Source organism: Equus quagga, chromosome 13, assembly GCF_021613505.1.
Source record: "Equus quagga isolate Etosha38 chromosome 13, UCLA_HA_Equagga_1.0, whole genome shotgun sequence".
NCBI classification, from domain to species: domain Eukaryota; kingdom Metazoa; phylum Chordata; class Mammalia; order Perissodactyla; family Equidae; genus Equus; species Equus quagga.
The window spans coordinates 49,366,433-49,390,686 of NC_060279.1; the positions used below are offsets into that span (position 1 = coordinate 49,366,433).

The following is a 24,254-nucleotide window of genomic DNA, read 5'->3' on the forward strand; positions in this document are numbered from 1 at the left end:
TCCTCATCTGTAAATTAGGACATTAAGAGTACTTACCTTATAGAGTTGTTGAGGATTAAATTTAATACATGTAAAGTATTTAAGAATAGTTCCTGGAAATATTCCACAAGTATTAGTATTATTCCATGTAAGCTACATAAAACCCTTACCTACAGCTAACAATGACATTTTTTTTTCTCCAAACAATAAAGACCTTGAATAACCATGTTTTTCATCTAGCACTTAAAATTAAGGTTCATAGGCCTTGTCTCCCAATGAATTGGAAGCAGGGGTCTACGTCAGCAGAGGCGGCCAAATCACACTCCACAGGTCATATGTGATCCTTAGACAGTTTCAAATTAGTTACTAACATTTAAAAATTTAAAAATATCACAGAATCAAAATTTCTGGTTCCCTCTGAAAAATCAGGAGTTCAGACAACAATGGTCTACAAGCCCCTAGATCTATTGTTGGCCAGAGTGGAGTTGCAACCACTGACTTCAGAGGGGCCTGTGTTCTCCCCTCCATCACAGCCCCCAGCCACTGACACAGGCAGCCAGCTGCAGCCATGCACCACCTTCCTGGCGTCTATGACCCGTGGGTTTGTGAGCCCTGTCCTCCTACAAACTCATAGCTTCCAGCATGTTTTCGGTCAAATCATCCCAGTCTGCCCGAGACTGAGGGAGTTCCCAGGACATGGGCCTTTCATGCTAAGACTGGGAGAATCCCAGGAAACCCAGAATGAGCTGGTCACCCTATCACCCTATCTGTGCAGATGACTCCCAAGTCTACATTCCAGATATCTGTCTCTCCCTGATACGCTGGTTCCAATTTCCAGCAATCATGGGGACTATTTCCCTCGCAAATCCCACTTTTGCCTCAAAAACACTCTCCTTCACTCATTTGTGCATTCTGCAAATACTTCTTGAGTGCCTCCTCTATAGCACGCACAGGTCTGGGCAATGGGGGAGACAGGCAATCAACAAAATAAATGCAGATATAAATGCAAAATAAATGGTCTGTTTTAAGACCAAGCACTTGGGGAATAATGAAGCAGGGAAGGGGGTTGCAGAAAGTCACGGAAAGGGAAGAGAGTTCGATTTTAGATAGGGTGGTCATAAAAGGTCTTCCTGAGAAAAGGACATTTGAGAAAAGACCTTGAGAAGATGAGGAAGTGAGCCACAAAAATATGTGAAGAAACAGCATTTGGGTAGAGAGAAGTAAACCAAAGGCTCTGAGGTGGGAGGGTGCCTGAAGTCTCCGAGTGTCCTCCAGGAAGGCAGGTATGTGGCGGGAGCTGGGTGAGCCAAGCCTACCAGATGAGATCAAGGAGATCGTGGTGGCCAGCAAGTTAAGGCTGTGCGGGTCTTTAAGTGGACTTTGGCTTTTGCTGTATACGGATCAGAGAGCCAGTGGAGAGGTCCGAGCAGAGAAGTAATAGGGTAATAGGACCTAGCTCAATTATTTTTCTAGAATAGTCATCAACATACAGTTGCTTTTTCTTTGTATCCAAGTCAGTCAGTTGAAGGAAACGAGATTGCGCATCTTCTCTAATTCCAGCACCCTTCGCTTGAAGGCAGGAGCCACGTTTAATGTTGGGTCTTTTGGCCACAAAGATCAAGGGAGAATTAAACAGTGACAAGAAAGACTTACCTCAGTTCATCTACTGGGATTTATGCACTGCAGGCTAATTCGCGATTTCGTTGGAATATTTGTGTTTATGAAGACATTCTGATGAATGATACTTTTTTTCTGTTCATGAAATTTTCAGCATAAAAGAACACTCACTCCCTATTTTGAAATCCATCGTGCCATTTTTATTCTGCCTGTATTTTAATATAGCATCAATATTTAACTACTCATTAAATAAAGTATGACTTTTATAGTGAAAATGTCAGTCTTTGCAGTTCATTAAATTCATTTAAAGTATAGCTGCTTGATATTTTTTTTCCGGGAAGAACAAAAGGACCATGAATTGGCATAAACTTTAAACTTAAGCATGTGTTTTCTTCAAAATTAACATTCAGGATCTGTAACATTATTCAGAGGATTGAGGGGCTGTGCATCTTCCTGCATTTTACTTAGTGACTGGCGTCCTTCTAGAGTACAGAGCTGTTTATCACAGTTGAATGTGACCAGCGGAATGTCACTGTGGACATTAAGATGTCATAAGCTATTATGAATCCCTGGAATTCTGCATGTAGTATTAAAAAAACATTATCTTGAACTATGGTATCAGAAAAAATAAACTCTGGAAGACGGGAAATTTAATAACTCACTGAATCTAACAGAGCCTAAAAGTGGTCTATTCGAGTTTTTAAAAAAAATTCTGGTAAGACATTAGATTGCTTGAAAGAAAAGGATATATTGAAGATGGTATTTGAGAAATGAATTCAAATGAATTTTTTAGATGTTTGCAATTCTTGCTTCCTAAAATTACTATGATTTACATGTATGGAGCAGTAAATGCAAACGATTTCAAATCACCACGGGTATGTGTCCATGATTACAAAGTCTCCTAAGGAGATTTCAGAAGACTTGGGCATTCACTGAACTAGGCATAAAGGAACTGAAACTTCCATGCCCCTCCTGCCCCCACAAAGGGCTAAAAGGGACCCAACTCTTGTGACAAGTACGTGGCCACTCCTCTTTCTCCTCCTCTCCCTGGTCCCCCCCTTACACCAGTTCCACTCACCTTCCACAACAGACATCGAAGCACCACCCCTGAGCCCCTTGAGCTTAAAAATGCCCATAAGATACAGCCCAAACCAAAGCGCAACAGCCAAGACCTTTCAAAATCTGGCCTCAATCGTCCTCTCTGGATCTCTGCTCTGAGAACTCCCATTTTTCCTGCCTTTTCATTACTCCACGTCTTGCAGGATGCTGTTCCGTCCGCCTGGCACACCCACCCCGATGTTCTTCTGTTAAGGTAAAACCCCAAAAAAAGTCTCTTCAGCTGGAGTGATAATTATAAAAGAAAAATTCTACTTTGCTCTATTCTGGTTTCAAAAATCTAAAAGGCAAGATATTTCAGAAAAAAGAGAGGTTTTTTTGGTTGGTCTTTTAAAAATAAAATTGCAGGACCTGACTGCAACTGTCTGTGCTGAGCCCGCTGACCTACAGACAGAGTCAATGAAGTTGCTGGAGAATCCTGAGGAAGCAAAGGCTGACGACCACAGGAGGGCCTAGCCACGTATCGGTTAGGATGTACTGATCCACTTAAATAAGTTTGTGGGGTTGTTTTTTCTCTTTCTTTTTCTTTTGTCCTTTTCCCTGAAGCCCTCCTACTGGAAAGGAAATGGAAAGAAAACTTATCTGGAGTCCAGAGCCCCTACCTATATTACTAAGACAGCACAGCACATACAAAATAAAATAATAAATCAAATTCTACTTCAGGCATCTGGCCACTTGCTAAGAAGCAAGCGGGCATCTGCCATCATCAACTTCACCAGCTATATCTGGAGGGGCAAACACTAATTTCAAAACAGTGGCTACTGTCGAGCATTTATGAATTTATGCCATTGCTTCTTTGCTATCAGAGATAGGAGGGACATGAACTACAAAGGCAGTAATTAAAGGGAGGCCTCTTCTCATGCCTCTGCTCCTTTCCAACTCTGAAAGGTCCATCTGAGTCCCATGCAGTGCAGATGCACCTGTGTGGATGCATGCACAAACACACACCCTTCTAACATTTCCCCGTATCGTCATATTTTGCCACCTCCCTCCCTTCCCTGTTATAGGTAACGGCAATAGTACTGTAATTCAAACCTGCCAGCTAAACCCAAAAAGAAAAGAAATTTTAAAAGTGTGCAATACATGCCATTGAAAGATACCCACAATTGAATTATTTGTTCCCATCTTTAAATAGTAAAAATATTGCTCTGCTTATAAAGAACTAAATGTTCATTTGTTTTCATCTAGATCTTCGAGAATTGGGTCTATACGAACTGCCCATGTTGTCCAAAGTAGCTAATTTTCATAAGAATTTCCCACTGCATCTAAAATATTCTCCAACATTCCCAGTGGCTTAAGTATTCTCATACTTTTCTGCCTGAACTTGTAATTGTCCAAGTTTAATTACCTCAGAACAATCCAGTCATCAACAATCAACTAAAAGAGTACGGAATTTTTTCTCCCATAAATCTATTCATTGAGAGTCTACCAAGACTGGAATGTCCAGGGAAAGATTCAATAATCAGGGGAGAAATGAGTTGCAGAAACTCAAAGAGAACGGAATAGCCAAGGCAGGAGATTACAAAGCCAGGAGATGAGGGCTCACTGAATTAAACATTCTTAAGCAGACTTACATACATAATGAATTGGTCAATTCTGTCCAATGTTTCTGAAAGAGATTACCCTTCCAACAAGCCAAATGAGTGTTCAAGGATGGTAGCTCGGATGGATTCTCGAACAGAATAAGTGGTAATCACTTTATCTCCCCCAATCTTTTTTGTGAAGAACAGCAACTTTTCATTTCCATAAAGCCTTGAAATCGTTGGCTGGCAGGGGATGGGGGGGGTGGGGGAGGCCTGGTTGGAGGATGCTGCGGACAATGAAGTCCCTGAAAAGGGGGATTTCCTGACAATAAAACCCTGATCAGAGCCAGAGAGGGGACATTGTTGTCTGCAGCACACCCCCTATCCTTTGGGAATTCCAAGCGTGGTAGAGAGGGGAGGGGCCTGGTGACAACTGCTTTGGGAAGGATCAACCAGGTACGCTTTGAGATTTAGTGCTTGGGAAACGCGGGACCACCACTATGCATGTTCTTGGAATTTGTTCTTTTAAACACATTGTTACAGGTTCCTTAAGACATCTTGCCAACTGTTCAAAAAGTTTGTAAAGTCATCAACCTATGAAATCTTTAAGCAAGGGACACTGAATATTAGCATAAAATCTTGCTACTAGTTAGGTATTGAGATTTTCCTACCCACCAGGCACAGTGCTGGGTACTGAGGATAGAGCATCGAACAAAACAGACATGGTCACTGATCTCTGAAAGTCACAGTTAGATGCCAAAACTACTTCTTAAACTTCTATGCATGTCATACCACACACACACAGGAGCCATTCCATAAATATTTGAGAAATGAATGAAGAAAAGACTTCTGAGCTTAGGGCTCATGTGACTCACGACTGAAAAAAAATAACTAGCAGATATACTGCGAATGGCCAAATACATGAAATAATCAACTCGAGTGTGCCCCCAAAATTAGACGAAATGGAATGAGAATCAAAATCCTTGACATCTGGATCCTGTCTATTATTCTAATACAATCACTGCACAGAACCAGTCATTGGAGGTGTTTTAACAGTTCATCCCAGATAGACCTGTGACTGACTTACCCCGAGCACCTAGAAACACAGGTAAGCCCTAACTGAGCCAATTCCCCAGTTCATGGACAATTATTCCTTCTAACGAACACAGACCTTCCTTTCTCAGTCCACCATAACACATAGCTTTGCAAGTTCTAAAGATATTTTTACTAACTCAGAGAGATTCCCAAACAGAAGGAGGGAGAAGGCAAAAGAAAGAAAACACTTGGCAGGTGCCAAGACAGGTGTAGACTCTTCTACCCGGTCTAGGAGCCTCCCTCCCTGGAGACCATCTACTCCTCAGAACGGATGCTGGCCTTCTTGGCTATTCTGAGGAACACACAGTGATAGAGGCCCCTTTTAGCTCCCTCCGGCCCCAGAGAAATAGCTGCCCTATATTTAGGTAGATGCCCTTTGTAACAAAGAAGTAACTCATCCCAGTTAGCACTTTCTAAATGACAAACCAGAAAGTTTTCCAAAATATGCCTCTTGCTCAGTGGTTCTCAACCAGGGGTGATTTTGCTCCCCAGGGAATATTCGACAATGTCTAGAGACATTTTTGGTTGTCAAGGTGCTACCGGCATCTAGTGGGTAAAGGCCAGGCATGCTGCTAAACAACCTACAATGCACAAGACAGCCCCCCACAACAATTATCTGGCCCAATACATCAATAGTGTTGTGGCTGAGAAACTGCTCAAGCTATACATTAAGCAAAGAACAGAAGGTCCATCCATCAATGCTTAAGGTGTAAAGTCCTCCAAACAGTTCTGTTAAAATAGGATATTCTCAGGTGAGATTCCTCTCCCAAAGTCTATGTTCAGCAATCTATCCATATGTTAAGAAATTTACCCAATCTTAGGATAACAATAATATCTTAGAATAATAATGATGACAATAACGTTAATGAAATGCTTAGTATATACAGTTATAGTCAACATTTACAACAACCCTAGGTTATAAATACTATTATTATTCTCTACACAGTAAGCTTATCTGTTACACACAACAATCCTATGTAGTGGGTGGATTTATAAGTTCCAAGAACATAAGTGCTATGGGGCAAGACTTTCTGTTTCCTTCGCCACCGTGCATCCAGCACCCAGTATAGTAGAATCCCCATTTTAGAGATTAAGACAGTGAGAGGCTCAGGAATGTGCAAGAGATCACACCAATACATGGTGGAAACTGGTTCAATTTGGGCCTCTGCCCTCACACCCTACCAGCATGCCAACTGCTCAATATTTGGAGTCACCAAAATTCATTAGCCCTCTTGGGTCTAACCTTAGATAAACAGAACCAACAACCACCTTAGGAGGAATAAGTCAGGCTGCTTTCCAAAGCAAACTTATCTTGGTAAAGAGATAAAGTTCTCCACTTTTCAGGAAGCCGATTAAACAAAACAATGACCCCAAGACAATAGTAAACCACATTTGCAGTGCCATGAGTCACTTAAAGCGATCTAAGAGGGTGGCTGGTTTTACAAGAGGTTAACTATTTCTCTTAATTTGAGCAGGACTCATGAAGCACCAGGCAGGCTTCCCCAAGCCAAGAAAGCAGCGCTTTCTCAAAGGACCAAGTTCCTGGGTGAGTGTAGAAACTCCTTCCAACCACTAGGGAGCCAACTCATGGATCAGGGGATGCATGTGTGGACCAGTCCACACTTGACAACTAGGCCAATGGACCCCCAATGCCATTAATCTTAGCCCAGTCTTCAGGTAAAATTAAAACCATGTCTCTATTCAGATAGATGCTGATGATGGCATAATGTGAACTTTCAGGAATTAGTACTTCTTGAATAAGAGTGATCAAACATTAATTTAAAGGCTCAGGGAGGATGCCAATTTCTCTATTTTCATCATTTCAATCAATTCTATGATTCTGAGGGAGATAAACTATAAAAACAAACTCTAGCAAGTGCCATAAATTAAGAATTATATTCATCCTTATAAAAAGACCAAAAGGGGAAGTGATAGGCTTGTTTTTTAGTTTTACAATATTGACACAAGCAGACTTTAATTTTTTAAGTGGAAATTTCTCCTGTAGAAAGACATGCAAAGTATCCTTGACACTATACAAACACATTCATTGTACTTCTGAGCACTGTAACTATTTATTCATAAGCTGATTTTCCACAAAAGTATCAGAGGTGACTTTTAAAAATATATTTGATTCTAAAAAGAGGGGTAATACCTACAAGAATCTAATAAAGCCAAGATGACCAGCACAGAGGAATGCATATCCTACTGTCTCGAACAGTTACTACATGAGTTTCCTGTTGGACTCCACACTTCTTGGCAGCCAAGGCCAAGAAAGAAACAAGAATCACGAGATTAATAATACTCATAAAATAAAACTAAGTGATTTTTTTTCAGCTCTTCTTGATACAGTAACCTAAGGAGATTCTCTGATAAAGCATCACAGAAAAGGACACTATGCTCTGTAATGGGCTATATTCTAAGCAGAACCTGAAAAAAGAATGTTCACGAAACTGTTATTCATGATTCCCTTCAACAGAAGTGAACCCTAAGAGTATGCAATTCAGTGAGAGACCCATGAAGGCAACTGTGCAGTGTCGTGTGCAACACTGTGCCATCCTGAGCATTACAGCTCTCAGTCTGGCAGGAGCTCCCCATGAAATTAGGTTACCCGGATAAATGGAAACAATCCATCTTTTTCAGGCCAGTCTCCACAAACATACTATTTCTCACAACAGAATTTTTAATAAGGACTGAGCGGCAAGACTTCAAACTGATAATTTCCGATAGGAAACTAAAGGACAAAAATTCTGAGTCAACAATGAAATATGATGGCAAAATTTATCATCAGAAAAAAATTCCCCAGAAAGTTGAATTCTAACATCTGGTTATGTTACAATAGGAAATTTTAGTCAGCAACTGTAATCAAGCAATGAGGTGTCATCTGTTGTCCAAAGTATCTGTTAACTCAGGGCGAAACTGGCCTCATTTTTAAAAATATACCGTTCTCTTTTTCCTCTCCACAGCTGGATAGTGCTGTTTTTTGTTTCCCTCCCTTACGCAAGAATCTTCTAGAACACTCTCCTCTACTGTCACTCTTCTTGTCCTCTGTTATCACTTATTCTTACTCTTCTTATTAGTCTGTGGGAATTCCTTTAGCTTGATTTAGTTTTCCCTCGCTTGTTTTCTGCCTTGAACTTCCGCAAGTCTCCCCCTGATCAGCACGCTGGCTCCAGACACGTGGAGGAAGGGAAGCTAACCGCAAGCCGCCGCCTCGCACCCACCTGGCCGCCAGTATTTTCAGTGTCCATGTCTATGCAGAGTTCAGAAGATCAATGGGGTACACAGCAGAACCACAGAGTTTTCTCGAATCTAGGATCGAGACAAGCCATAAAAAGGGGAATATCTAGGATGTGAGTTAAGCCAAAGCCAGAATCAGAGACGACATCTGACAAATCACTAATGCAGACAGAGCAAGGCTATTATGCCACCGAGAAAGATATTTTATTATGAATAACTGGGCTTGGAGGGACAGGGAAAATAGCTATTTCAAATCAATATTTTTAAAACAACTAAAGTGTCTAGGCAATGCGCAAAAATATTAAGACAGGCAATCCTGCTGTGCAGACTGACCTATAACCAGGACAATGACCATGAGCAGAACTCTAATGGTTAGGAAAATTCACCAGCGTTTTTTCTAAGGAATTTTGTTTTTGCCTACTGTGGTAACTTTGATACTACATATGGAGGGCCTCAATGTCAAGTTGAGGACATAGCAATTTATCCTGCAGGCCAGTGCTCTCAATATATCTACTATGCATACTGGATTAACTTAAGTGGCATATGAGTAAATGTTTAAAATTTTAATAGTAATGCACTTATCGTATGGGTAATTTTTACATATTGCAAACGATACAAGGTTGCCTTATGCAACAAGGATATAAATTAAAAAATGTGTCAATGTAAAAAGAATTAAATAAATAATACCAGTGGTAGATAGATATGACCGAAATGAAGGGAGCAAGTCTGAGAAAGCATTGCTATAGACAAAGACAAGACATTGGAGGTGTTTTTAGAAGGAGAATGATTGCTTAGACTGATATCCTTTTGAAAATTAAACCAGAAGTGGAGCATAGATTCGACCAGAGGTGGGAGAAATTCAGAGTACAGAGAGTCAGTGAGGAAGCTGTGGCTAGAGCAGAGGCTCAGGCTGGGATATTAGCAGTGGAAAGAAAGAAGACAGAGCAAGAGAGATCATTATAAGGGAAAATGAAGGTGACATGAAGACTCATTGCCCTGAGGGAATGAAGGGGGCCAAGTAATCAAAATTAATTTTTTGTGTCTGGAAATGATGGGGGCACTGAGAGAAATGGTGAAAACCTGAGGAGGGGCTTTGGGGGTCAAGGGGATGCAGGTTGCCTTACAGCTTTTGTTGGATTTGAACTGACGGCAGACAGCAAAGCGGTGCTATCTCGTAGAGAGCTGCCATTTAGGAGACAAGAGATGCAGATGGAGCTAGAGACGAAGATTTGAGGTCTTGGGGTAGACTGCAAAAATGGCCACAGTTCTTCACACCTCCCTGGATTCATGCCCCTTTGTAATGTGACTTTGCAGCTCCTCCCTTCTAGAAATGGAATCTATTTCCTCTCCCCTTGAATCTGGGCTGGCCTCCTGACTTGCTTTGGGCAGTAGAATGTGGCAGAAGGAACAGTGTGGCATTTCTGAGCCTGGGCCCAAGGTTGTGTACTTCTCAGAAGGCTGCCATCATGCTATACCTCAGCAAGCTAGAGGCCAGAGACTACACACAGGAGAAACGGGGGCCCCTGCCAAAGCCAACCAAGCTCCAGAAGCAAAGCCTCCTGGCCAGCCTGCAGTCAAATGCAAACACATAGGGAACCCAGCCACGAGGAGAGTAACTGCCCCGTGGAGCCCAGCCTATACTGCTGACTTGCAGAACTATGAGCAAAATATGTGCTTTTTGTTTTAAGCCACAAAGCTTAGTTTGTTACACAGCAATAAACTGATACAAACAACATCAGAGAAGGAACAGCTAAAGGCAGAAAACAAGATCCACAATCAGAATGAAAAAAATACAGAGGAGTAAGAGCAAGAAGCCGAGCTTTGGGAGGGCATTCCCACTGCCTGGGAAGAGGAAAGAGGACAGAGCTAAAGCAATCAGAAGCAGGCAAACATACACTATCAGGGAGCCAGGGACACGGGAGAGGAGGGAGACAGAGGGATGGGTAGGGACAGGAGACTGCAGGGCATCATCAGAGAAGCATAACCCCAGGGCTCAGAGCAGTATCTGGCCTAAAGCAGGCACTCCATATTCTTGCGTGAATGAAATGAAGTCGGATGTGGCAAGCAGAGCTCGCTGGAGAACACTGAAAAGATAGTTTTGATGATGTCACGAAGAATAGCAGAAAACTGCACGATGTTAGACTACAGGGTCTGGGTGGGAAGGACACGGAACCCTAGGAAAACATTTATTGTTTGAGGAATTGCTCAGAGTGAGGTGATGGTAAAAAGAAAGTCCACGGAGTCAGACAAAAGTATAAATGTGAATGGTCCTTTCTAGAGGACTCGACAACTGCAGGTGAGGTCAGGAAGCAGCAGCGTCAGCACCACCTGGGAACGTGTTAGCAATGCCAACTCTCAGGCCCACCCCAGACCTGCTGATCTGCACTTTATCCAGATCCCCAGCTGACTTATATGCACGTTCAAGTTTGGCAGGCACTGCTCTAGGAGGTACAGAGACAAGGAACAAAAGAGCATTTAATTATATCTTGAGAAAGTCATTCTGTTTTGAATTCCCTTCCAGGCCCCCACATAAAATCAAAGACAAAGTCTCAGCTTGGTGCTAACACGTCTTCAACACCTCCCCAACACTTGCAAATCTCCCTTTTCAACAAACAGAGCAGAGCCAGAGGCAAGCAAGGTCTCCAGCGGGCTTTCAATAACACTGTTTACTTCCCTTGTGTTTGTTTTTAGGATTTTCTTCTATGTAAGAAAGGATAGGATTTTCCATTTGTGGTAGTCTTAATTTCACATTAATTTATTTAAGGGAAAAAAGTGAGTTAAATAAAAATATGAAGTGTATTACAATGTGGACGGAATGAGGAGATATCAAAAGTTGTGACAAGTGAGGTGGCACTCAAGAAACTAGACTGGAAAGTCTTGATTGAAACACTGGAATGTAGTGGAGGTCAGAGGACAACCTGGCACATCTGAAAGCAGAAAGGAACACCACAGGGAAGATGGGAGCTGTCTGAAGAACCAGGCATACTCAACAATCACAAAGGGATAAACAATGTGGGGAGGACTAATCTCAGAGAGTAGAAACTGCTCTCCCCTGGGTCTGGAAAAAGAGAGAATTGATGAGGTCTACGGAACTAGACAAGTGAGGATGACAAATGAGCGATTCAGAGCAGACACTATCAGGGTTCCTCATAAAGCTAAAGATCAAAGTTCCCTTCTAAGAATGAGGGTAAGGGCTAGTTCAACTGGGACTTGAAAATAGTGGAGAAGACTTGGACTGTCCATGTGGAGAATGTCCAAGAAGACACATGAATGAAAGGATTATGCAACGAGAGCCCAGGTATACCCAGATAGCGCTAATTTTTAGTAAGGAAAAGGGACATAGTTTTCAGTTATCCTAAAGTTGAGAAATGAGACTGAATGAAAGCTGACACAAAATACACACCAAAAGGAAAGACGACTGAGGAGGTTGGGTGGTGCCCAGGACAGCTGACCTGTCTGTGTAGTCAAGGCTGCATAAAGAGTCAAGAGTTAACAAAAGGGACCAGCAGACTAAGTGAGAAGAAACAGTATAAAGGACTACAGGTTTCTGCAGAAGAAGATTCAGGGGATGTACGGATGTGAGGAGTGAGAAGTAAGCTGGGTTTGATCAAAAAGGAAAAGCATCAATTAAAAAATAATCCGGTTTTAAAGTGCTTGAAACTTTGTTACCAACAGTTAGAATTTGAGAAATGGCAGTATAAAAATTCACAAGGTACTTTGGAAAGAAGAGAAATTTGTGCCTAAAATATAGGTAATCAATTAAAGTTAGGACATAAGGATTTGCAGTTCCTGCAAAGCAGAACATAAATCATTGGGTATTTTAAGAGTGCCCAAAATAAACCCCCAAACTGAAGAAAGGATTGAAAAGATAGCTTATCACACTGTATCTCTTTCACTAAAAGAAGATCCTCCAAGTGGCAAATAAAAACTAAAATACTGAATGAGGCTTAGCGAAATATAACACTATCGTTTGTACACAAAATCTCAAACTGGGAGACACCCAAGAAGGGTTGATGGACCTCAACCCTCACTCACTCACAGGCACCTGCCAAGCTACTTCTTGCTCCCGTCTACCACTTACCCCTTCGGCCACAGTATCTGAGGTTTCGCTGAGCACATGGCTGGCTACAACATACACTACATCTCCTGGGTACCTTGTGGTCATAGGTGTGACCATGCGTCTCAGCATTGGCCAGTGAGAAATAAGCAAGGGTCATGTGGCAGCTTCCAGAAACCTCCCTTTACTCTTGACTACATTTCCTCCTTCCTGCTGGTCGGCCCATGGATGATGACTGGCACTCTACTCTAACCCTGAGGACAAGGGTCACATGAAAGCTGAAGGTAGCCTGGCTCCCAGATGTCTACGAAGCCCCCATACCAGCCCTGGACTAGTTACTTCTAGACTTCTTTAGGGAAAAGACAGACATCACCTAACTCATTTTAGCCATTGCTACTCAAGTTATCTTTTTTCTGTTAACTTGCAGGTGAATCTTAACTAACACACTCTTTGCCTGCATTGAAGTCCTGCCTCCCTTGATCATTTCTCCACCAGCCTGAACAGCTGGACTAAGAAGAGTCCCTTCAACATGTCCTTCACCTGTCCTCCTCAATCCCTCTCCTCTTATTCCTGCTCAGGCCAGATCTACCAGACTCATCCCATCCCTCATGCTCCATTCCTGCCACTCACCAACACATAAAACACTGAGAGAGGAAATCTAAAAGAAAACTTAAACTTACAAATTCCTAACAGGGATCCTTACAACTGTAGGCTAGCAGCTTGAGAACAGGACAACCGAGTCTTCACCATTGCATTCCCATCGCCCAGAAGTGTCTCGCACTAGGTAGGTCCAACATGTTTATTGAAAGATTAAGCTGCGACCAGATTTTCTAGTCAACAGGATTTGTATTCACCTCTAGATCACTCCTGATCACATTTTCCTTTAAGTGCCAAGCACTGTTCTGGATGCTAGACAAACAGGGATCATCAAAGCAGACACAGTCCCTACCCTCATGGAGTTTGCATTCCAGTGGAAAGAGATATACAAGAAACATATGACCAAATGAGCAAACACAAATTCAAATAGGGACACGTGCTCTGAATAAAATAATGAGGGCAGGGAGAGAGTGACTGGCGGGATGGGGGACAGGATATTTTAGATATTTAGATATTTTTTAATGGTCAGCTCATACTTGAAGGTGACATTTGGGCCGTGACCTGAATGCTGAAAAAATCTTTGGAGAGAGGGTTCCAGATGGAGGGACAGAAAGTGCAAATGGGCAGAATGAAGCTGGTGTGGTGAGACACACAAAGCAAGCGGGGCGGGGAGCCGTGATGGAAATAAGGTAGAAGCAGGCAGGGCAGATCTTAGGCTTGTCAATCAACTCCCACACCCATTCATGTTCTCATTCTTACCCTCACCTCTCTCTCCCTCCCTCCCTCCCTGCCTCCTTCTTCCCTCTCTCTCTCTCTCTCTCTCTCTCTCTCTCTCTCTCAATCTCTCTCTCCCCTCCCCTACCTTTTCCATTGAAATGCATATCTGAATCCTTAGCGATCTTTTCTTTCTGCCCTATTTTCTCAAAGAATTCCCAAGCTTTCATTTCAGGGCTAACTCCCCTTTATCTTCATTCCAACACCAACTAACCACCCTATCCATCATTCAATCACTCTCTCTCTTTGTGTCTCTTTAATCTCTCCCTCAAACACTGCCAGGAACTGTCTTGAAAATATCTTCTCATCAGCCTCCCCATTCAAACTGTCACCCTCTATGCGCACAGACCCACCCACACCCCCAAACTTGAACATACACATAGATGTATTTACATACACACTTGCACATGCAAATGTACCTACACACACATACATACCCACATACTTTACTAGGACCTACTAAATAAAACCTCAAATCTTTCACTAGACATTCTAGTGCCTCCACAATTTGTTCTCAACCAACCACATCTCCCACCAAAGGAAACTTCTACACAGACACAAACTCATCTCCATCGATTGTCCCAGGGGACCCGCCTGCAGAGGGCTCTCAAGGGACATTTGCTAAGGGTAATGCTCACGCAGAAAGCCCTGCCTGGAATCCCCTCTCCTGCCCCAGAAGAAGAGAATGGACAACTCAAATCCTCAGAAATCTTCAAAACCATCAAGCTTCATTTCATTTAGCAGTTTCAATGGACTTTTTTTCCTACCTCATACCCACTTTCCTTCATTATGATGTCAGCATTTTGCTCTTCCTCTGAGGAACCACTGCTCCCGACTCTTAGCCCAGGTGGCTTCCACAGAGATGATAGTACTCGCCCCTGCTCCTGAGATGGATATATGACCTTAGGCCCTGGCATGTGACCCAAGTCTGCCCAGTGAGACTCGATCCAGAGAAGGTACCGAAACAAGTGGGCAAGAGACTCTCCCCTTCTCGGGGAGGATGAGCTGTGGGTGTGACTTAGAGCTCCAGCTGGACATCTTCCCACACATGAGTAGAGCCTGACTGACAAGGAAGCCAGACAGATGAAAGCAGAGCTAATATGACAACATTCCTTGAACCTCTGGATCCACCTATGCCTGAAACCAAACTTACAACCCCTTTTCTGTTTAACTCAGTTTGAGGACTCTTTCCCAGTAATGCAAAGAATTTTCACTAATACAACAGTTTTAACTACTTCTCCATTAAACATTTTTGTTAGGATTTTTTAAGCAAGCCAAATAATAAGAGTTGAGTTTCTCATTAAAGACATAGGCATAAAGGAGTAACAAGACAGATCTCTTAGTATGCTTTTTAAATGCACAATATTTCCAAATTTAACTCATCCTTTTTTCAAGAAAATCAACTTCCAACCAATCACATATTTCATCAAAGTTTCCTAGTCAGGTCAGCTTTTGGAACTTCTACTTCCTTTACCTAGAAGATTTTTAAGACTGTAAAACTTTTATTATTCTATAGTACATCAAAATCTCTTGCTTATTATAAATTAGGTGTAGAATTTGCTGGAAAGTCTCACAATGCAGTACAGTTACTTACACTACATCAACATAAAATATTTAAAAAGTGACTCCCATCACCATACTTCACATAACTGCTCTACATAAACAATTTAGTCAATGCAGAAAAGGCCACAGAACTTGCAACATTTGGAACAGAAGGGTCCAGCTTAAAATCTCTCTCCTCCAAAAGAATGAAGCTGTATCACTCAAATACGTATTTAGAGTGTGATCCAAATGCTTCTTGATGTTGGCCACTTAACTCATGAATTATCAAGACATTCAAATTATTCTTTTATAAAGAAGATAAAATTAAGTTAAGATTAAAGACAGAATGCTGGTCATACAAGAAGAGCCATTTTCCAGTGGCTGATGTGTTTTACACAGCATAGAACATATTTAAGAGAACACGGCCTCCCTGAGGAAAGGATTAAGGACACAAACCTAGGAAACAAAGAAAATAAAGTGATCTACTACAAAGGGAGAAGATAAAACCTATCAGAAGCTCACGTAAACCTTGAATAAAAGCCTCTATTCCTTATATTTTAAACAGGATTTTTTTCTTAAAGAGCTGAATCCACCTTCAAAACATATTGAATTTATAAGCATCTCTAGCAAAACTCCTGTCCTTCCTTATTTAACCACACTCAAAACAGATTCTCCAAGGTCCTTATGACATCAACATGTCACAAACCCAATCTGAAATTGCATCTCTTATATAAAGAAAAAAACACGAAGTCGCTTAATTCATAAATGGCTGACATGGTTTTAAATTATGTTATTGAAAATTTTGCATCATTCCCACTTAACCATATAAGAATACTTCTTTCCAAATAACTATTAAGATAGAGAGGATATATCATCATGCAGACACACACACACACATATATAGACACACTTCTTTTTATACTGTTGTTGTAATGGTACAGTAGGATTTCCAAATTTTCTCAGTTCCACACATCACTTCCTAAATTATTGCCTCATTAACTGGGAAGCTGAATTAGCAAAGACCAACCAATCAAGACCAAGAATGTGTCCTTGCAACTCCTGCCTGCTCACTCTTGGAGGAGTCATGTCCATTTCATCACTGCACCGCACACAGGAAGACTGACTTTGATTTTCCAGCCCTGAGCTCTCTCAAGTTCCAGTGTGCTGGTGCAAGCGCCTACTTGATGTCTCTGTGGGAATATTCCACCAAAATATTCAAAATCAGCTTTATCTTTCCTTCAGTACCAGCTTCTCCTCTCATCTATCTGTTTCTGTTCAAGGTCCTACCACTCGTCCAGGCCCCACATTCAAACACCCTAAGTTGTCTCCGCCTCCGCCTTCTCCCTTCCTAAGGCACAGAGCTGCTCTCTTCAGTGCCCTCCTCTCCTTCACACCCATATTCAGATCTCCTCAGTTTAAATCCTTCTCCCACTTTTATCTTGACTGGGTAGTGGCATCCTCCCTGGTCCCCCACCTCTTGTTAGGCCTATGCTAATCTAATCTAAAGTCAGCTCCATCTTCACAAAGTACAACTCCAACCACACCACTGGCCCATTCAAAATTCTTCAAATGTGCTCAGTAGTAGTCATGGTTGTCGTTCCAAGAGTCTTCTTCTTTGCTAACGGAGCACAACATCAATTATGCTCATGTGACAATGTGTCCACCCCCAGGGGAATGACTCGGGATTGGTCTAAGCTAATCATAGCAATCTCCTTCTTCTTTGTCAATGACTGGCCTAGGGTGAGCATGTGATCCATTTCTGATCAATAAGATAAAAGACTAATGGAACTGTTTCCAAGAAAGCTATTCCTTCTTAAGAAGACATGTACAGAAGGAGACCGTGCTCTTTTGCTCTCACTCCCACTCCCATCACTACCTCGCTTTCCACTTTGCAAGCTGTCATATGAGGATGTGACGCCTAGAGCTACAGCAGACAACCTGTGACCAGGAGGACACTGCTGAAGCCCCAAGGACGGCAGAAGAAAAAGGAAAGTAAAGCGAGTCCGTGAAGACATGACTGAACCATCCAAAATCACCTGAGACTGCCTACCTAAAGACGTGTAAGTAAACAACGTCCTTATGGTTTATGCCACTGTTTGCTGAGTGTTCAGGTACCTGCAGCCCAAAGCACTCTAACTGATGAACTTACAGAGAACAAACTCTCTCCTTTACCACTGAAGGCCCCCTGTGGCATGCTCCTCACAGCACAACATCAGCATAGCCTGGGAGGCCCCCTCCAGACCCATGATTCAGGATCTCTAGGGGTAAGATCCAACAGTCTGTGTTATAAAAAGCTCTCCAGGTGATTCTTGTGCCTGCTGAAGTTTGAGAAACATTGCTCTATGATACGATCACAAATTACTTTTTTCCATTGCCATTCCATATGTAGTATGGTATGACACTAGATGCCATAAGGAACACTGGGTCTGTATTTCTCCAATGACAGTGACCTCATTTCACTACGTTTGAGCATCATTTGTTGCTCATTTAATTTCACCTCTTCTTAAAGCTTTCAAACTCAAAGTTTCCTGAGACCTTAGAGGAATACAGAGCGCTAAGTACAAGAAAGAGGGAATGGAGAGGGTCGTGATGAACTGTGGAGTTCAAGGCCATCTGAAGGGCAACAAGCAGATGATGCCATGTGAGAGAACAGGTCCAGTACTGCCAAATTTACGATTATGTCTAAAGAAAAGCTGGAAATCCAGATTTATATGCAAAGATTTTTAAATACAATTAATTGAATTTTTTAAAATACTGGTGCAAATTAAACAAGTCCTAAAATGGATTCAGCATCCCCCTGACAGTTTCTGACCTGAAGTAGATAGTTCTTGAAATATCTACACACACTTTGAATGTTGTTGCTACATACATTCATTGACTTCATCTAAAATAACTAAGATCAATTTTCTTTGGTTAACTGTATGTTAGTCTCTACTGCAACATTCCACTGTTTGGGGTAGCAAAATGGGGAGGGTATGGACCTCTGGTTAGTGTCAGCAGGACGAGTTTATCCATTAGTCACTATAGACTGGACACTTAGAATTACAAGCTTCTCAAGGGCCTACAAAAATGTTTAAAATGTGGTAAAAAAATTAACTGGCTATAAAACACACACACACATAAACTACAAAATTAAAAGCAATAGATGCTTAATTAAATGCCTATGAAATGTAAATATTAGTCAACTAATCAACATCAACTCAGATATGGTGTCATCTCATACTACATTAAATGCAGGATACAGATATTTTTTAATGTCTGATACGATGTGGAGAGGAGCCCAGACCAATGGCAGTTAAGATGTGCCAAGGTCCTAAAAAGGTCCTGAGTGTCCAGCTGGAGCCAATAATTCTGCCCTAAGTCTTCTCTTCTTCACAGCAATCACAAACTTCTTTTCAGTTCCACTGCCCCTTGGGGTTACCCACTCCAACGCAGGAGCCCCGGCCTGGACAAGATTTTCAACCCCAGCCGACAAGGAATCACCTGGGGAGCCTTAAAAATCCCTGGTGCCTGAGTCCCGTCCCCAGAGATTCCTAGTGAACTGGTCTAGGGTAAGGCTGAGCTTGAGTATCTTTCCCAAGCCTTCTGCCATCCAACCATGGCTAAAGTATAGCCAGGACTGAGAACCCAGTGTCCCAGAAGCATTCTGAGAAACCTCCCCTGAGATAGTAATCTTTCCAGTTATTCCATCTCTTTAACTAACTTTGCTTTCTACTGCGAGGCTTGGAACAAATGAAGATCAAGGCATCATCAAGTGGTCTGATTATCTAGAATGGAGGTCAGCAAACTTTTTCCGTAAAGGGTCTAATAGTGAATGTTTTAGGCTTTGCAACTACTCGTCTCTGCCACTGTCAAACGAAAGCAGCCAGAGACAACAAATGAGTGGGGCTGTGTTCCAATAAACCTTAATTTATGGACACAAATGTGAATTTCATGTAATTTTCACAGTCAGGAAATACTCTTCTTCTTTTGCTGTCTTTCAATCATTTAAAAATGTAGAAGTCATTCTTACCCCACAGACCATACAAGAACAGGCAGCGTGTCAGATGTGACCCACGGCCTGCAGTTTGCCAACCCCTGATCTAGAACTATTCCACTGACTTGAGACCATAAAATTACGGAAAGGTAGCATCCAAATGATCAGATGAGAAGTATCCTGAAAGCGGTTAGATTCTACTTCGTCCACTCACTCAACTGAATAGACCACACGGTCGGACACAGGAGGAGAACTGTCCGCACAACTGAACATAAACCATAAACGACTTATTAAAAACAATTTTTGAATCCTCATCTGCACGTGAGTTTGTCTAAGACAAAAGTTGCAAAGCAGCAGTACATAAGCAAGTTTTGAGGGTCCCACATAATGATTTCAATTAATCTTTAATTTGCTGCCAACATTTAAAAGTTCCAAATATTTCACATCAAAACCCCAATTATCATTCTCTTGAAAAAATAACTGCAAAACGTGGAGCTGTTGGGCCCTAATGTTGGCCTGGCAACAATCTACTAATGCTGAACTAATGCCCCCTTTCAATGGGGCACGTTCTCCACTTGACCACAAACTCTGTCTTCCTGTAGGTTAACTGGCTGTCCCTATAGACATTTTGAGTATACAATCTCTGATCTAAGGTCCTTAGAAAAACCTTAATTCTCTTTTACAATGTGGTTTCAGTATCAAGTTCGAAGATCTGACGTGGAAATTTCTCAATCTGCTCTCAAAATTCAACACCCCATACTCCAGACCCTACAAATGAAATCATTAGTTCTCACGCTAATGCAAGGTATCAGCTCAAGATTTTCAATCAACTTCCCCTCTCAATATGTGCTCAATTTGAACAAGGGTCCCCAATAAGAGAGACAAATGACAAATTACCCTCCAGGTCCCCTTACTCTTCAAGCTAGCCACTGTAGAGGCCCAATGAGTTGAAGTGAAAGCAGTCACATCAGAACATCTTAATTAAGCAGAGTGATCAATAACACATATTATAATTAGAAAGCAAGGTTTGGGACTGATGGAGTAAAAACAACACAGGACTGCTCAACATAGGGAAAGAAGTCAATTGCCATATTTTGAAAGGGGGGGAACCCCTAAGAATACGCATAAAAAGCTAGTAACTAGGGTTTATTCCAAGGTCATAATTAACCCACTGTGTGATTTCATCTTGCTTACACCCATGTTAAATACAACAGTTTAATTTGAGGTGGAAGACCCCCGAGAACTACATGCCAATTGATATGTTGACTAGTGAAAAGACAAATTTGAACCCGAGGAAAGAAAAACCCAAGACAGACAGACAAAGGGTCACTAATTCACTTGAGTAACATAAAGGTTTTTTTTTTTTTTTTAATATAGGTGTAGTTTAATTTTTTAATCATATCAGCAAAAGAAATGTTCAAACAGTAGATTTTCCACTTGAAATTAAAATGGAAATTAGCCCTTGGAAAATAGAGATGACTTTAAGTTTATACATCAGTGGCTGCTTCATGAATTATTAACTGATTTTAATGATCCTGGCTATATTTTATTTGAAGTTATTCTCCTACTTGCAACGACTTTTGAACCCTCAAAACTCTTTCATCCCTTCTCCATGAACAGAGTACACTTTCATGAGCGCTGACATTTAAAAAGGATCCATATACTCACAGAATGTAAAGATAATACAAATGCATATAATTTATACAAAGGACTCGGGTCATTTGTTAAAGAAAGAAATGAATGAAACCCTATTATTCACGGTTTGTAAATAAATTTAAAGATAAGCGCTAACTTTTCACTTGTTAAGCCTGGAGTGGAAGGTTCTGTATTTCTTCTAAAGTTTCCCAGATGGTCATTAAAACAAGAAAGGGCAGAAACATACTTTCTTTGAAATCCATCATTTTTCATCCAGAAAGGTAATACATGCCATCAAAAGTTAAGTCTTACGGGATTAACAATTACAGGTATTTTCAAATAAAATAAATCCATGTCTTTGTATGCTAGCTTTTACATTTTCAATATAAATCTGTACTGAATAGCACCACTTCAGACACACAAGTTAGCTGTGAAACAAAATGCTATAAACCTTTAATTAGCACTTGCTGCTTTAGACCCATAAAGTTAATACTTCCTCTTCCACTACATTCTCCCAATAAAGAAAAATTACAGGGAATAATCGGGTTTTTCACTTCTGAAATTAAGAGTAGGAAAATACAGTATTGTGGCTCAATTTAAAGATTATGTATTTTTATCTGCAAGGAATTAAGTGTAAACACCCCTTAAAATAAGTACGATTTGATTTCCATAATATTAAGTGCTGTGACTAACTTTCACAAGTTGGGTAGACACAGCATTTATGACGACCAGATTGCTGAATTATCAAGAAACCAAGTGATTTCAGGCAAATAGCATTAAGGAAATATGACGGCAATACTGCATCCTCACTCCTGAAAGTCGAACAGGCGTCTCAATAAATGTCTGTTTTCAAGCTTTCTATACTCTCCCCGAAATAAATGTTCTGCGTTTAAATTGACTCAAAATAGCCTTTCTCAAAAAGAAAAAGAGACACACACAAAACACCCACAATTTCCTCTGGTCCCTTGAAGTACCCTTGGGATCTTAGTGAACAGAGATTTGCCACGCATTGCAGTGACTGGATTAGTACAAAAGGTTTCTATTTTGGTGTCATTTGAGTGTTGCTGATCTTAAATCAGAGAAAGAAGTAGTTACATTAGGCAAGGTAATGGCTTCCAAAAATAAGAGCATGCCCAGTTCTACAAGGCTTGCATACACAGGCTAAGTTGTAAGGAGATAAATAACACCCCACTGAAACAATTAGGTGGATTCTCAGAAACACCACATACTTAATTAGGCTGTCTAAGTCCATAACTGAGCATACATGGGGGACTTTTTAGAGCATTTAATAACCTGAGTAAATTCAAAATCAGAGGACAGAAACTAAACCTTAACTCTGGCCACAGGGACAGGCCTTCTCTGGCTTCTCTTTCAACACCTAAGGTCTCACTCTTGGAATTCTGAGAGCATGAACGCCCCCAATACCAAAGGGTTAAAACACACTGAATAACGTCCCTTCGTTCTATACTCGTTGGGAGGCCCCCTGTGCCAGGCGCGGAGCCGGGCGATGCTGACACGGGTGAGGAAGAGAAATCCTAATGGTCTTTCACAAACTTCAGCACTGGAGTTAGAAACCGAGGATAAACAAATACACAGGAACGCGAGCCTCCATCAGCCACGGGGCACAGCGAACTGTTCCTCACTCTAGATACAATTCCTCCTCTTCCTGTTATTTATTCATTAGTTTTGTATAGCACCTTTCTTTCAGCAGGCTCCTTATTTCCTCCTCTGTTATCCAAGCAATCATAAACAAACTAGGATTTGAAAGAAAAAGGGGCGGTGGGGGAGGAGCAAGAGGAAGGAGAAAGAAAAACCACATTCAAAAGGCACGTCCAGAGCACAGCTCTTTCTCTGCGTCTCGCCCTCGGGGTGATGTTTCCTCCAAAGCTTGGCCCCGGGAGCTTCAGAAAGGACAGGGCACGCGAGCCCGCGCCGCCCTGGCCCCGGGGCTGCGGCTCCCTCACGGACTCGCCGCTCCGAGCTGCGCCAGCCGCCCTGCTGAGATCCACCTTCGGCCACCTGAAACGCTCGGTCCTCGAAGTTGGCGCAGGAGAAGGTGGAAGCGGTGGGGTGCCCCAGGGCGTGGTGTGGAGACCTCCAACCCTGACCTCCCCGAAATGCAAAACTTACCCCTCCCCAAAAAATGAAAGATGAGAAGCCACTTGCGCTTACCAGGAAGGGGCGGGCGCCTCAGTTCTGTGGTCCAAAGCGCCCTAGCAAGAGGGCAGCAAAGGCCACCTGCGGGGGTCCCACCACTTCGCCACCTCCCCCACCCCCCCGTCCAGGGCACGCTCAAAAGTTTGTTCCTTTCCTTCCCTAAGCTGCCCCGGGTCCAGCTCTCGAGGGCGTGGGGGAGGTCAGATGGACTGGGAGGGGGCGGCGAGGTCATCGGACCATGAGCTCAGCGACTCCTGCGTTGCGTCCTACCCAAACTCAAGGGGCTGCGATCGTGTTTACTAATAACAACAACAAAGAATCACACGCAAGTCCCCCCTTTCAGTGTCGGGCTGCTCTTCCCTTCTTTGGGGCAGCAAAGGAGAGTCGGCCGGGTTGCGGCGGGGGGGCGGGGGGGAACAGTGGGAGGAGAGGTGGAGGGGCAGAGGGGAGCGCCGGCAGATGGACAAAAAGCGGGGAGGAGGGAGGGAAGGGGGCAGAAAGAGTAGAGGGAGAGAGTTGGACAGAGACGAAGGCGCAAAGGGAAAGGAGTAGAGAGGGGAGGAAAGAGGGAAAAGAAAAGTGCGGCAGGCGGTGAGCTGGGCGCGGGGCGCGCCCGGCATGGGGAGGTGGCCCGCGCCCCGCCGCCCCCCGGCCCCGGCCCCGGCCCGGCCCGGTCACCTTGCTGTAGCCGTAGTACCCCAGGCACTGCGCGAAGTCCAGGCCGGCGGGGTCCCCGGCCGCCGCGGGGTAGAACCTCACATCCATGCCGGAGCCGGGCCCGGGGCCGGGGGCCGAGACTGGGGCTCGCCGGGGCCGGTGCCCGCCTCCTCGAAGCCGCTAGATCCACCGTCGGGGGCGCCCGGCCGGGGTTGCCCGGGGGCGGCGCGCGGGAGTCGCGGCTGGAGGGGCGCCGCGACCAGAGCCCGAGGAGCCCGGGAGCCGCGGCCGC

At 42.9% G+C, this 24,254-nt stretch overlaps 1 protein-coding gene across 5 annotated transcripts in view; it reads right to left on the reverse strand.

The window, feature by feature from the left end:
• Window positions 1–24,248, reverse strand: part of TOX3 (TOX high mobility group box family member 3) — a 102,261-nt gene extending 78,013 nt beyond the window's left edge. For all 5 annotated transcript variants that reach the window (XM_046680573.1, XM_046680575.1, XM_046680578.1 and 2 more), the window contains exon 1: window positions 23,984–24,248. In XM_046680573.1, the coding sequence (XP_046536529.1) occupies window positions 23,984–24,070 (87 nt within the window). In that variant the 5' untranslated portion in view covers window positions 24,071–24,248. The remainder of the gene's footprint in view (window positions 1–23,983) is intronic.
• Window positions 24,249–24,254: the final 6 nt, after the last annotated feature.